We start from the raw sequence: 15383 nt of genomic DNA on the forward strand, positions 1-15383 counted from the left end.
GAACAGAAAGGTGTTCTGTTTTATCTGTCTTTTGCTCAGTGGGAGCTCTAATACGATTTTTCTCTGTTATTTCGCTGCCCCCCCCCTTCTTTCCCCCCCCCCCCCAAAAATCCATGTAGGTTTATAGTTTTGTAAAATTAAGTATATTTGATGAATTATGAAATTTTGGTTGAAGTAGGAGTAGATTGAGAAGTTACTTGCTGCTGGTAGATAGTCCATTAGAAATAGTCTTGTCTCTAGGAATTTACTGTTTATAGATGGATACAGATTAAAAAAGGTGAAAAGCTGTATAAGGAAGGAGATGGTGATCATCAGAATAGAATATAGCTAGTAGTTCAAAAGCTTTAAAATAAAATTTTTTAATTGATGTCGGGGCAAAAGGAGACATTCAGAGTTTTGGGGAAGGAAGCATTGTGTAGAGGATTATGGAAAATTTCTTGTACAGATGAAGGTCATAAGGCAGGGTTTTGTTGCAGGGAGAACTTCGGTCTCCATTTTAATCCCTAGCATAAGCTGGCAGCAAATAGTGTGCATTGGACAGTCTGTGGTAAACTAGGTTATTGCAATATGTTGCATATTCAAGTGATTAGCTAGACATATCTAATCCTTTTAGTTTTCCCTATAAATGCCTTAACTGGAGGTCTGAAACTCTAAATTCAGTTGGACAATTATTTTTATAGGCAGTAATAGCTCTTGCCAAACGGTAGCCTCTGGCAAAAATAACCAAACAGTGAACAGTGTCATCTGCTACTGTACATCTATCTATTGCTGTTGTGTTCTAACTTTTTGCAGTCAATTTCCTATTGTCAGACTGGTCATGAAAAAGAAGAAAATATGGAAAAAAAACGGATTAATATATTTTCTTCCCATGAGAAAAGTTAGGATTTATGATTGAAGTACTTGACTTTCAAGGGTTGAGATTAGCCTTCTTGGAGACAAATACTTTGAATTAGTAGAGCTGAGACAGATCTTTAGATCATTCATTAATTTGATGGACTGTTTAAGAAACTGAGGTGCTTTGTTGAAAGGTAGGAGACATTACAAAATGAAAATTGCGTAGGAAAGAGTTGAATAATGACTTCTAATGTTAGACATAAAATGGGAGACTTTTTTTTTATCTTGTTGTCAGGCAGATAGATACATTGAAGATAACCAGGTTCTACTTTAATTTGCATTAATTCAATCCTGTTGAAGCTATAGAGATCTAATGAAAGCAAAAATTTTTTTTCTCCAGTCAGCTGAACTGAGGTTATGTCTTGCAGCTGTTTATTCAGTGATTATGTTTTGTGGAAAGGTCACATACTTTAGCCAAAGGTTTACATAATACAGACTCTGAAAACATGAAATGTTTGCTTTCCTCCTTTCATTGGCCTAAGGTTGGTTTTGGTGGTGAAATTCATGTCCACTGTTGTGATGACATTGTTTCCAAGCAAATAATTAGTCATCTTTTAAAAACTGCTTTCAGAACAAGTGATTTTAATTGAAATTTAATGCAGAAAATTGTCTCTAAATGGAAGCTAGATGGTAAGTCAGGAAATAGAGTTACCAATCGACCTGGCTTAAATAAGTCCTGCTGTAAATTTACAAAGCATGTTTAATATGTGTTGTGTGATGCTTCTGCCTCCCTCCTTGCCCCACAGGTTTAGTCAAGAAAGCTACAAATTTCCACTTGCATAAAAAAATAGGTTTAAGAAACTTCATTTACTTTTGCAGCAATGTTGTATAGTCAGTAAAAATTGTATCAGTGCATTAGCAAGGAACTTTAATAAAAACTTAGACTGAGACAGTCACATTGTTACAACTTATATGTGCTTCATTCCCATAGAAAAATACTTTTAATAAGCCCCCACATGCCACAATCTCCACTATGTTAAAAAAATTTAAATCATTTAACCAAAAACCAAGCTCCTAAAATACCACTCGATAATAAATAGGACGACTTTTCTATGTAAGTGTGCTTGTGCTAAAACTTATTTGTTTCTAGATATCTTTCACATGGAAGTTTTTCTGGTATGCATTTTTTATACAGTAAAACAAATCACCTCAGTAGGAACATACCTCAAGTAGTATGCATCATGTATGTTGTATACATGTATATATAATTTTTTTCCTTTCCAGTTAATGTTTTCGATCTTGGGGCTCCTTTCCAGTAACTGACTTAAATCTCATTGACAAGCATTGACATAAACAGTGCAGAGGCCATGGGCCTGAATAGTGTACCTCTCAGTGTTTTCATTTCCTCAAAGCTTCTTGCCAGTCACTGTGTTAATAGCAGTTTTGATTTTTCCTTGCTGTAGACAAAAGCTCTTAATTGCCTTTAGTTCTCTTAAGGACTTAAGTTTCAAGTTGAAAAGAAAAGCACGTGACGCTGGAATACATGATTTTAGGAAGTGGGATTTTTCTCTTCTGATAGAGAAAGCAGTACACAGGAGGTGCAGCATTTAGTTCACAGTATCCTACACACATTTCAGGCTTCTATCACCTTGGCTTTTTTCTTAGGTTGTTTTTCTTTAACTTTTGACAGCTGTTTCAGGTAACTAATTTAACATGTCACCAGTGTTTTTTACTGTTAATGTAAGCAGTATTTAGTATTAATAGCTACTATGAACAATACAGGAGAGATAATCTGCGAGATTCAAACTTTAGGACAGGGAATGAAGAAATAATGGAGTAAGTTTAATTTAAATTCACTTTTTAACTTCTAAGCATCGAGACTTTTTCAAAAAGCACACTGGTTAATGGGGACAGTAAAAATAGCTATTTGAAATAGTGGCAGTAACAGCAGAAGAAAGAAACAGTGATAATATGTGAAAAATATCCTAAAGTATCTCAGTTGTAGTGGAAAAAAAATCAAATTGTTTTTGGCATGTAAGTTACTTTGAAAATGAAATTACTTTTTTTTATAAGCTCAAATCTGGGAGGTGTCATTCTTTAGAGGCTGTTAAAAAAAGTGAAAATGCTTTATGTTGTATTCAAGCTGAAGAATTTCTACACAATACAGTGAGTAGCAGATAGAACCCATTGGTGAAATATCTGTGTACATAATATTGGATCAACTTGTGAAATATGTTTTTAAGGTAATGTTAAATATGGTACATTTTAGGACTATGAAACTTCCTGATTCTGAAAGGATAACGCAATGCATCTCTCAACAGATTATATGAAGGCAAAGAACAAACAGAATTTGAAGAATCAATGAGGAGACTCTTTGAATCCATCAACAACCTGATGAAAAGCCAACATAAAACTGCCATTTTGTTGCAGGTTGGTGTGTGCTTGGCAAGAAGTTGGTTTTGGCTTTTTATATGGTTTCGGTTTATGGGCTTTTTTGGTTTTGTTCTTTTTAAATTGAGGAAAAGACACTCTTAAGAAATTGATCGTTCGTGTCTCATTTTGTAATTTCCCTTTATTGGAAGACTAAGTTGTCTAAAAGTTTTAAGCCTAGGTTGAAAAGGTCAGGAGAAGATACATTTATATAATTTTGTGAATGTAGTGAGTGAAGGAACCAAAACAGAGATGCTGGAATCTTTCAAGGAATCTAATGAAATGAAGCCTCCAGTGGGAGCTGAATGTTTAATTCTTGAGTTTCTTCAGATAATGCTAAACAGGGATTCCACCATCTTAGTTTGAAAAGTAAAATTTATAGTATCAGCCTTTTGGAGGTATGTTATTTAAACAACTGAAAATAGGATCAAGGTTTCCCATTCATGTCAATCTTAGTTATTCTAACACTCTGGAATCTGATGTTTTAAGAAAATTAGAAAAGGAGCAGCTATTAAGATCATTAATATCAAATAATTGGTATGTAGTTCTATATTAAAATAGAAAACTCTCAAGGCTTCCTATAAAGTAGGAAATAGAAGATTTTTATTGGACAACTAAAACATCAGTGTTTCATACATTCTTTATTGTCACTGTGTTTAATTGGGCTTGACTTTTCCTCTGGTTTTGTGTTTTGATTCCTCTTGCTGTGACTTACACTAGAAGTGGAAGCCAGTGAAAAAGTCTCTGTCTTGAATAAATACTCATGTGGCTGTTCTTGAGATTTGTATTGTCTGACATTTTGCATGGAGTGTTAATGTGCAACTGCAGAAGAGCTAAAGAAGTAAATACTACTTTAATTGTATAATACTGTGATTATAGTAATGTTCTAAATGCATTTGAAAATGATTCAGATACTTGTTATTTGACAGTTTTGTAGTGGTCTTCCTCAGAATAGTTTATACATTTGAAAGACACTACATCAGAAGCAGGAGAAACTTTGGAAGAAGCAAAAAAGTCTTTGCTCTAAAGTAGTACTGAAAGAGATAGTTTGTATAATGATGTTTGTTCTTGTGGTATTTGTACTGTATTAATATGCTACTTAACAAATAGATCTTGGAGGCTTTTATGCTCTTCAGGAGAGGCATGTCATGTCACTGCATGCCTCCCTGCCTTAATCTCAAAGTGGTTGTATGGGATTGTCCATTTGTGTTTCCTCTAATAAGAAGGGTGGTTTCTTCTTGGGAGTGACAAGAAATAGTTGTAGAAGACTGTTTTGCTTGTTTAACTGTTGCTGGGACACATTAATGGGTTTGCAAGCCACAATGCTGACTCTGAAAAGGCTGATGAGTGTGTTTAAAAACAGGTGGTATTGTAACACTAATGGCAGTATGGCACTGGACGTACTGACAAACGTTAATTGTGCTTACTGTGATTCCTGTATTTCCATATTTAATGCTAGTTCTTAATATTACACGTTTAGCAAAAATATACTATATCTTTGCTGATGCTCTTAAGAAATAGCAGAACCTTGAAAATATAACTGAAATCCCTTAGAAGGACTAAACAAAAGAAGTCTATGCTAATTTTAATGAGCATGTAAACATGTTTCAAAGATAGAGTAGCTCTTTAACAGTTATGCTTTGCTCAATACCATCTTAAGCACGAGTATTTCGGTTTTCTATTGAGTGCTGTCAGTTGTGAAAGATGGATCATATTTATTCATAACCATGAAGCACTAGTGGGCTTTTAAGTATCTAAATCTGCACCAGCTACTCTAAGTTGTCTTTTTAGCTGAAACATTTCATGGCAGATCTGAGATACTGGTTTATATCCTAATTTTGCTGTTGTTCCCACTACTGCTAACTCATACAGGTGTGTTTCTCAAAGAAACCTACAAAGAGGTTGCTTTGCATACAGTAAATAAAAACTAATGCATTAATGTTATAGAATTCTGGTAGGAGAGGCATGGAATGAGAAGTGTCCCACTGTAGTTTAGTTCCTGCTGCTGGAAATAAGTTTACTGGGGGGAATAAATAAATAAATAAACACTCCATCATAAACTCCATAGGCATGTCAGTCGTAGTAGCTTTCACAATGGACAATATGTTTTTCTGTGCCTATTTGGAAGAGACTTCAGTTATGATACTTGAGACTCCTGCTCTGGCAGATAGATACGAGTTGTCCATAACAGGCCAGAAAAATGGAGATGACTTCTGCATTGGGTGAGACAGAGCAGAAACAGGTAGTAATAAATTCATAAGTCTGCCTCTCTGCCTAAAACCAACACCTATTTCCCTCCCCTCAGCCCCCATATTAAATTTTGGGATGACAGTGATAGATGTTGTAGTACAAAGTTAACTTTGCAAGGTAAGGGACAGGTAATTCAGAGGTATTACAAACACACAGGACTCCATAGGTCTTATACTTTGCATACCCAGAGAGGAAGGTTCACAGAGCCTATTGGAAAAAGAAACAAATAATCAGAATATCAGAACAGTCTTAAATCTGTCACATTTGAAATGATCATTGATATGAATTAAAGTGGAACACAAATTGGTAGGATCAATTGAATGAGTTCAAGTGGATTACACTCTGAAGATAACAGAGAAGAAAGTTTTAGGAGCCCTGAAGAAAGTTAAAATAATTGGGTTTCTCAGGATATTGAAATTTAAAATGAACTAGTTTGCAGAGCCTTGGTATGTGAATTCCTAACTCTTATTTCACCCTTGGTTGTCCAAATACCTATGAGGTTTAGCTTTAGAAGATGTCAAGAATTATTTTGAAACCTGAAATGTCTTTGGTCTCTGCTAGTGACTTTTTAAAACTTGGAACTCACTATTTTAGTCAGTAGTAATTTCCCAGTCATTTTTACTGATAGCAATCATACTCAGACTTGTGTTGAATATTAATTGAGTCAGGAAAAGATTGTTTATAAAATTACATGTCATATGAAACAGCCTAGTCAGTGCAAGAAGCACTTTATTGTTTCAATTTAACTTTATCTTCTGAGTGATATCTTACTTCCTAATCTGTTACATGCTGTATAAATTTACAAAAGTTCAAAAACTAGCTTTTCAATCTCTTGTTCTAAAGTTGGCTGAAATGGATAGATGCTTTGACTTATTTTACTGCCTGAGCTTTGAGAAGGGTAGCTATCTGGTTCTGTTTTGCAGTACTGTTTATATAAGCTTTGAACAGCTGAAGACTGAATTGTTAATTTACTGTTGGTAAACTGAAAATTTACATGTAAATCAAAATTAGCTTTTTTTTTTCTTCTGGAATTGCTGAAGGTATGCCTTTTGTTTCAACAGACAGACCAAATGCTTCTCAACTTCAGCATTGCATGAAGTCATTTTACTACAGTTAGGATTATAATTTCAATATCCTAACTTTGCTGATGTTTGAAAGCAACCATATGAACTGGAGAGTGACCTGCTTTCAGGTCCTGGGATGTTACTTTTTGAAGAGATTGCCCCTTGTAGTCGAGATTGGGAATGTTATAAATCTACTAGTGCAAGTATCAGTGTGTATGTGCAGGGTAAGAATCCCTCCTTCTAAGAGACTTTTCACAGATTTTTCTTGTAATTATTTAGAACAATCATTTCAGAACTTATACTGACTTATTGGTGGTGGCACTGATCTTCCTACATACTAGACTTAAAACTTTTTACAATTTATTTTGGCAGGGATGATGTTACAGCTGTTTCATTTATCAGTTGTTTCTCTGTAGCCATTGCTGATGAATTTTTGTAGTTTTTAGAGATAGTTTTTCTTAAAGTCTGTACTTCTGAGGGTTAGACTTCTTGAAATCTGGAAACCTGGAAATAAATTTCCAGAATCTACAAATAGTTTGGTCAAAGGAGAATCTGGGGGTGAGGGGGAGTAGGGAGGTGTTACTACCTTCTTTCCTTTCTCGAGCTCTCAGGGAAGACACATCATTTTCTGCAGATATGTGTTTTGTGTCTGTGTAAATCAACCTATATTTCTGGGGAATAAAATTCGATGAATTATTTTTAAATTTCAGATGATGTGTTTTTATAAAGTCATACTGTTGATGTCTGATTTGTAGTCTGTGAGTGTGCCCTTTCATTGACAAGCTTGTGCTCTCAACCTTAAATTACAAATCAAGCTCCGGTGTCTTTTCCAAAAACTGTTCTGTCCCCCAGTTGACACATCACATTTGACCTTCAGATGGTCTTGTCTGTTGCAAATGTCAGCTATATCCAGCTTGCTCCTAGGTGGTGATTTTAGAAAGTGGTACTCCCAATTCTAGGCATGCTTTCAAAAACCTTATATGAAATGTTCTCAAGGTCATAGAAACATAGGAATACGAAATTGTCTGTGGTATTGAAAAGTATGAAAATAATTCTTTCCCACACATTTTTGACCCATCCATACTGCTGCAGTAGATTATAAGAACTTAAAACTGTACAGAGATGCATAGATTACTAATGAGAGAATAATGCTAGAAAGGTACTGACAGTGATGCTTTGTGGTGTACAATAGGGGATGGCATAGTAACTTGTTAAAGTTGCCTTGATAGCAAATAAAATTAGACTTAGAAACAGAGCACTGATGACTTCTTTGAATGTTCTTTTCATCTCATGGGTACTTGAATTTTATGAATATGTGTAACGTAATGTTGCGGAAGAGGGCAACCAAGAAAATAAGCTTGGTCAGGAGTAAAGGTTAAAGTAAATTTAACAGTATATTGTGTATGTAAGAAAAAATTTTCTGCAATGCTGTGGGTTTATCTATATCCCGCTTAAAAAATTAATCTCTAAGGTCTGAAGAATGCAGAAGGTCTTGTACCGATTACTAGGAGATTTTTATGACTTCATTAAGGACAGTGTTCAATTGTGTCCATAGTGCTTCATTTGTAGCAATTACTGCAAATGAAACTTCAGAGTTTAAAAGAATGCAGGGCATATACTTGTTATTGTACTTCAGTTGGTACTACAGATCTGCAGAGAAATGGTAGCCATATCCTCCCCATTTCCCTCCTCATACAAGTGCAGAATAGGGAATATGTGGGAAGGCAGGCAGCACAATAGACAGTGGAGTACTGCTTGAAATATTTTGTGGCCGCTGGTGGCCCTATCATTTATCAAACATCTTTCACAGTAACTATGAATTAGTGTAAAATGAAATTCAGATGCTGCTATTGTACAGCATCTTCATATAGTATTTGTTGCGTGAAGAGCAAGGAACAACACATTGCTGAAGTAAAACTGGGGCTAGGACAAGTTTCTAGCCCACCACAGGTATTTGTGTACGGGTGTTTGTTTGTTTTAAAAAAAAAAACCAAACAACAAAACCCCCAACTTCTTTCCCCAACCTATTTCAAGGAGCTAATAATGGCTAAGATAGTAGAAGATATAATCTTTTTGTTGAAGTGGTAGCAGCTTTTAAACACTCCTTTGACCTTCCTGGATTTATGTATGAATGTGGGGATGAGATCTGCAGAGGAATGACTTCATCTGAAGGCATCTTAAGCCAGCATTGAGCCAGTTTGAAATACTTTATACAACCTTGCTGCAGACTGAACTCTTTCTTTTCGAATCAAGACCTGAATAGTTCTTTTTTTTTTTTTTTTTTAAGTTGGCTACTATAGTGGAAGCTCACGGAAATAGAATGATGGCTTTATGTTGTTTAAACAGTCTAAATGAGAGCCAAAGAAAGCTGTCTCCGATTTGTCTTTATTCTAACCTCCCTACCCCCAATAAAGAAGAGACGAAGTTTTTAACAAGGAATTTGCTCTGTAGAGATACAGGATATATTGAGTCTAGATAGGCTTCATTCCAAGCCTCTTCCTGAGTGGCAGTTTCATCTTTGTTGAAAGTTTCAGTATAGAAGCACTGTGATGTTGATAGCTATTGAGGAAACAGTAGACAGTTTCTTATTTAGTGACAAGACCAAAAGCTTGTCAAACCATCAACACATTAAAATTTCAAATTGGTAACTGGAAAGAAAAATACTTCTTCCTTGGTCTTTGTCATTTCAACTGTATATTCATACTAACATTCTCCCACTGCTGATTGGAGTTTTGATGTGCTCAGTTTCCCATTGGCCTTGCCATGTTCCTCACACTCTCTTTTACTAGAAGTATTTGAGTAGGCTCTACTTTTATGTTGTATGTCTTAATGCACTCTATCATAGCTCTTGTCTTCTCATTTGTGTACATGAATTTATTGTCCTGAACAAGCTGAAATACTGATGCTCTGGGGCGACTAGTGTTTATTTTAAATGTTCAACTTGTCCATTTGCAATGCTTGTTTATAAAGTTTTTGTTTAGACTAATCTTTGTATGATAGTTCAAATGATTTTCCTGTTGTTTGAAACCAAGTTATAAAATCTCAGGAAATGCAGATTCTAATCTTTTGTTACATGTTTTATCATGTTTTGTGACTGAGATTCAAGGACTTGTTCACTGCATGCAACATGGTACTGATAGATATCTATACATTGAGTTAGAATTTACTGCACAGGAGCCAAAAATTAGATATCATTTCTGGTCTGATATCATTTCAGTGTTGCTTAACCTTTTCTTCTTCAGTTAGGAAAGGGATGAAAGTGGTACAAGAAATTACAATTAGTCTGTTTTAAAGGGATAGCGGACATATCGCAATAAGATTCCTTACTCCGTTTACTCCATTTCATAAAAATCCAGACTAGTGTGGCTTTACATCAGATGGAGGACTGAGCTGATGTAGCATTCCCATGGAATATCAGCACTTTTTTCCAGTTCCTGTTTTATGATTCAATTATGATAGAGCTTCTGCTTTTGGGAGAATTGGTCCTGAGACTTTTCGTGGACTCCAGGAAGTTCTCTAGATTTTGTTGTTTTTGTTGAGTAGGTTTTTGTAGGACAAAGACTTGGGTCTCATGATAAAAGAAAGCTTTTGGGACTTTACTTGCAAACTTCCTCTTGAGTTTCTTCTACAGGAGAGAAGCATTTAGCTTAGCAGTTAAAACAGGAGCAGTATTGAGCCTTGTTCAAATGACAGGAGAATCTCTTGTGACATGTGGCCCTATGTAGTTATTAGCAAGATGTAGCTTTTTGCCCTATCATGCTAAAACCATTGACTTTTGCTGTTTCTTCATAGAAACTACCAAATCACTTTACAGCAGTGGTTTCTGAAACCTGGTATGAGAGATGGAACCTGATTTTTATAGTATTATTTTGAAAGCATGTAACTGAAACCTGAAGTGTTTTCACTTGAAATCAATGCTAAGCCTGTGTCTAGGCAAGCATAAGTATTCAAGAACTTACCTCAATGAGTGCAGTGTAGAAAATTTTCTGATAATTTTTTGAATTAATGGCTTACTCTAGGTTTAAATAATTTGGTTTACCTTATTGTAACTTAAATTGCCTTACGCTGAATTTAAGAGACATAAGTAGTCAAGAATTGTGTTCCATTGGTTCCAGGTTTACAGCGTTTTTAGATTTCCTATGATGTGTAGTGGTAGTTCATAATTAAAAATGACATTTGCTTGTAGTTAATTCAGTTTACCCCTTATTATAGTTTAAAATATGTACAGACTTCAGGGGCTAGTGGAAACATACTTCTGTTTGGGCTTTTTTAAAATTTGTTTGGGGTTTGTGCTTTGCCAGTGTAAAATGGAAAGTGTGATCTTTACTGTTTTATTACAGTCCCTATAAACAGATGACATAAAACAAGAGTTACTCCTGTTTTAAGGTGGGCAGTAAACTCCATTATTCTGAGTGAAAAGAAATTGTGCAATTTCAGCATGCATTTATTGGATAACTTGTTTAATCAGTCCTGTAGCATATACCATATTTCGTTAAGAAAAGACAGTAAGCATCTGTGTAATGCATAGTTTGGGGTTTTGTTCTAATTTTTTTACTAACCCAGGATGTATCATTGGTGGAACAGGCCTATTATGAAAAATAGAGCTATATCAGTAATAGAAGACTTCACATTACTGTAACTTAGTTTTCAGCAAAATGTTAGTAGAAATTTACACCCTAAAACTGTACAATGAAGTAAAGCTGTTATTACCTTTGTAATTCTCATAATCTGGACCAAGAAGAGGTTAGTGAAACTCAAATGTTGTAAATTGATTCTCTTTACTATGGTTGGATTTATAGCAGCATGCAAATGTAATTGATATGATTAAATCTATTTTCTTCAGTTTTAAGTTCATAATGGCAGCAGATTAACTATAGCTTTTTGCTAAGAATTTTTGCACAATAACCAAAAATTGATGCTGTGGTCAAATTTTTAGATAGGCAAAAATGTTTTTGTCAAGAAGACATTCTGGTTTTCATCTGAAATAAGAACAGAGAAAACAGCTACTTTGTTTTAGATAAATAACTACCCCTAGATGTTTTTTCTTGTGGCAATCAGTGATTGCACAGCATCTTTATACAGATTTGAACTTGCATGAAAAGGGTCTACTGTAGGTGACCTATTGAAATAGGAAGATAGGAGGGAAGGAAGAGACTGATGTCCTGCTTCAAACCTATATCAATGTGGCCAGGTTCTCCTTTTTGACAAATTATGTAACACTTTACAAAAAATGCTTTGAAAACCACAGAGTCTATTTTTGCTTGGCGTTTGTTACAGCTCTCAGCCAAGAAGTATGGCATATCCTTTTGGATATGTAAAGTATTTGAGAAATACAAGCTAGTTAGTGGGAAGATAAGTCACCGGTCATTTAGTGAATGTAAAAATCACTGTAGGCAGCTCTTAATATCTAAAGTGTAAGTAGAGAAATGAGTGGACAGTGGCCCAGCAAGTGTTAAATATGTTTAACATGTTTGCTTTTTATTGCAAGATTTTTCACTATGTGCGCCTTCAAAAGGTATTGTAGAGGCTAAATACTTCCAATCTACAAAGGAACTTTACGACACAGAGTACTGCAAGTTAGTCTTTACGGATGTTAGCCTTAAATATTAGTGATGATTTTGAGCCTGAAAATTACCTGCTTAAGTATTCTTGTATATGTATGTCCTGGTTTCAGCTGGGATAGAGTTAATTTTCTTCCTAGTAGCTGGTATAGTGCTATGTTTTTGAGTTTGGTATGAGAAGAATGTTGATAACACTGATGTTTTCAGTTGTTGCTAAGTAGCGTTTAGTCTAAAGTCAAGGATTTTTCAGCTCCTCAAGCCTAGCCAGCGAGAAAGCTGGAGGGGCACAAGAAGTTGGCACAGGAGATAGCCAGGGCAGCTGACCCAAAGTGGCCAATGGGATATTCCATACCATGTGACGTCACATCTAGTATATAAACTGGGGGGAGTGGGGGCGGGGGATCTGCCACTCAGGGACTAACTGGCCATCGATCGGCGGGTGGTGAGCAATTGCACTGTGCATCATTTGTACATTCCAATCCTTTTCTTATTACTGTTGTCATTTTATTAGTGTTATCATTATTAGTTTCTTCTTTTCTGTTCTATTAAACCGTTCTTATCTCAACCCACGAGTTTTACTTCTTTTCCCGATTTTCTCCCCCATCCCACTGGGTGGGGGGGGAGTGAGTGAGCAGCTGCGTGGTGCTTAGTTGCTGGCTGGGGTTAAATGATGACAGTGTAAGAAGAGTAATGTGTCTTTTTCTTACCCCTGTCATCTTTTAAGCTTTGATTATTCCACTACTCTGTGAAAATATACCTCCAGAAATTGATAGGATAAGATAAAGCGTCAGATAGCTTAGCTGCAGATGGGTGGTTAGGGGGATGATGCTGCATTTCATCTGTTCCATAAAGTGTAGCTTCTGGGCTGGGTAGATGACCGTTGCCCTGACTTCTGCCTCCTGCATGGCACATTTCTGGGATGGAATTGATAGAAAGTATGATCAAAGACCTCCTGCTTTGATCAATGCTTGGTTTACATATTTGCATCATAACAACAGTCTTAGTAGTCTATAAAGAGAATATGATCTACAAAGATGGTCTTAGCCTTTCCAGTGGTCTACGAAGAGAATATGATCCACTTGGTACTATTGTATTTAAGTTCCTCTGTATTTCCTCAGCACAAGAGCCCTTGTGTGAGTAGTACTCTGTGGTAAAATGAATGTTCAAATGTCATGTAAAATTTCAGTCCAAGTAAAGAAGTCAAAATTTATCATTGTTTGTCTTGTCTGTGTCTGTTTCAGTGGTGTGTGCTTTGTATTGTTTGTATGCTGTATATGCAGATAAACATGCAAAATTAACACAATGTATATATCTCAATCAGGTTGCTGCCTTGAAGTACATACCATCAGTTCTTCATGATGTTGAAATGGTCTTTGATGCCAAGTTACTGAGGTGAGCTGCTTTTGAAGGTTTAGCAGATATATCACATGGTGTATACCATGTATCACTGCTGTCCACAATGAATTCTTATTGATTGGTTGAAGTCAACAAAGCTATGCTGGTTTGTACTGATCAAGACAGTGGTGGAACTCTGGGCATATGCTTTTAACAGGGAGTTCTCATCCCATTTACATAATGACAGAATTCGTTATGCCAGCCCAATACTTAAGCAGTAACTTGGTGAATAAAATGAGCAAGTGGAACAATCTATCTTTTTTTCTCTTTTTCTCTCCCCACCTCTCCCTTGAATAAGCCCTATTCCAGAAAATCAAATCTGATTTTAGCATTTTGAAATAAGTATCTTTCTTTATTTGTCAGACAAATATAAGTTGCCTCCACCACCCACAAGAATATCTTTATTCCATTGAAAACAATGGAAAGTAACAAATGTTTGTCAACATGGGCAAAATCTAGTTCAACCTCATCTTGTTTCTCTTGAAAGTTTTCTTTCTAACCTGCCACTGATCTCTTGTCAATGTATGTGCTATGGTAAATAAATCTAAGTCTTAAAAAGAAATAAATGTTTAGAAATATATGATCTTTTGCTCTTTCTGTCTTTATTAACACATGATGAATTAATCTGTACGGTATTTATGACACTTTTCCTTTACATGCAGCCAACTACTCTATGAATTTTACACTTGCATTCCACCAGTGAAACTACAGAAGCAGAAAGTGCAGTCCATGAAGGAAATAGTACGCAGCAACCTTTTTAAAAAACAAGGTAAATATAAAATGCCTTTAAGACTTAAAATAAACAGGTGTCAAAATGTTGACTTATGTTTTGTGCAATTCATGTTTGAAACTGAGTAAAGCTAATACTGAGAGAGTGTGAATGCCAGAAGTCTGACCTCTGGAGAGGATTCACCTCTTTCTACAAGACGGCTATTGTGCAAAGCATGATTGGTAGCCTAGAACAAGGAGCAGGTGGGTCTCAGAAGAACAGTTTTGTGTGTTTTTCCTATGATATAATGGTTAGATGGATGGAGCTGTATATATCCTTTCAATCCATTTGTAAGCTCTATAGTGAAATAGGAACATGAAAGGAAACCTTGTGAACGCAGCTTATGTTATATAAGTCTTCTGCCTGGGCAGAGGAAAAAAAGTCTGATTATGCTGTCGTATAGCTCAGCTGCAATGCAGCATCTCCATTTATAGGAATTGTGATGTTTCTTAACCTTTATCAGAACTTATTGTCTTTCTCCACTCTCAGAACAGGAGCAATAAGTGGTACTGAAATGTCTTTATCGGCCTTGTGCTTAGTCTTCCTTCATATTATCACAGAAAGGGAATTTTTGCTGAAGGAGTCCTTGCAGAGAAGCCCAGTTTTACATGATTGACTTCATCTTCACTGTTAAGTGTTTTGTCTCCTCTCTTGTGGACTGGATGGCTTGCTTCTCTCAGCATCTTACTGTTGTGTAGAAAACCTCCAGAACTTTGAAAGGCACACGAGCTACTCAGATGGATGTCCATTTTGTCAGAATTTCAGTTTCTGGCAATTTGTAGATAATGATTTTACTATAACAGTGGATAGCAAATAGTAGTGAGCATGAGTTGGAGTGAGAGGACTGCTCTGCTCATCTCATTCTTCTGTGTTGCCAGAAGAGTGATGCAGTTCTAGCTAGCTAGGACAGATAAACATTCAACTTTATTTAAAGACCCGCGTTGCGTTCTATGGAGACTGAAATGTATGTTGTATGCTATAACAATAATTAGCTCTGTGTGTTGTGTTTTGAGACTGTTATAGATTTCCTGGACAAAATGAAGAAAATAACATAGTTGATTTGTTTAGATTAAATTAGAT

General features: G+C 35.8%; 1 protein-coding gene across 1 annotated transcript in view; it reads left to right on the forward strand.

Moving 5' to 3' along the window:
* DOCK2 (dedicator of cytokinesis 2) overlaps positions 1–15383 on the forward strand; it is a 214181-nt gene that overhangs the window by 41101 nt on the left and 157697 nt on the right. The window contains exons 23-25 of the mRNA XM_052772076.1: positions 3156–3264; positions 13461–13531; positions 14197–14303. Coding sequence (XP_052628036.1) covers positions 3156–3264; positions 13461–13531; positions 14197–14303 — 287 coding nt within the window. The remainder of the gene's footprint in view (positions 1–3155; positions 3265–13460; positions 13532–14196; positions 14304–15383) is intronic.

This window comes from Harpia harpyja, chromosome 20 (assembly GCF_026419915.1).
Source record: "Harpia harpyja isolate bHarHar1 chromosome 20, bHarHar1 primary haplotype, whole genome shotgun sequence".
Classification (NCBI taxonomy): Eukaryota; Metazoa; Chordata; class Aves; order Accipitriformes; family Accipitridae; genus Harpia; species Harpia harpyja.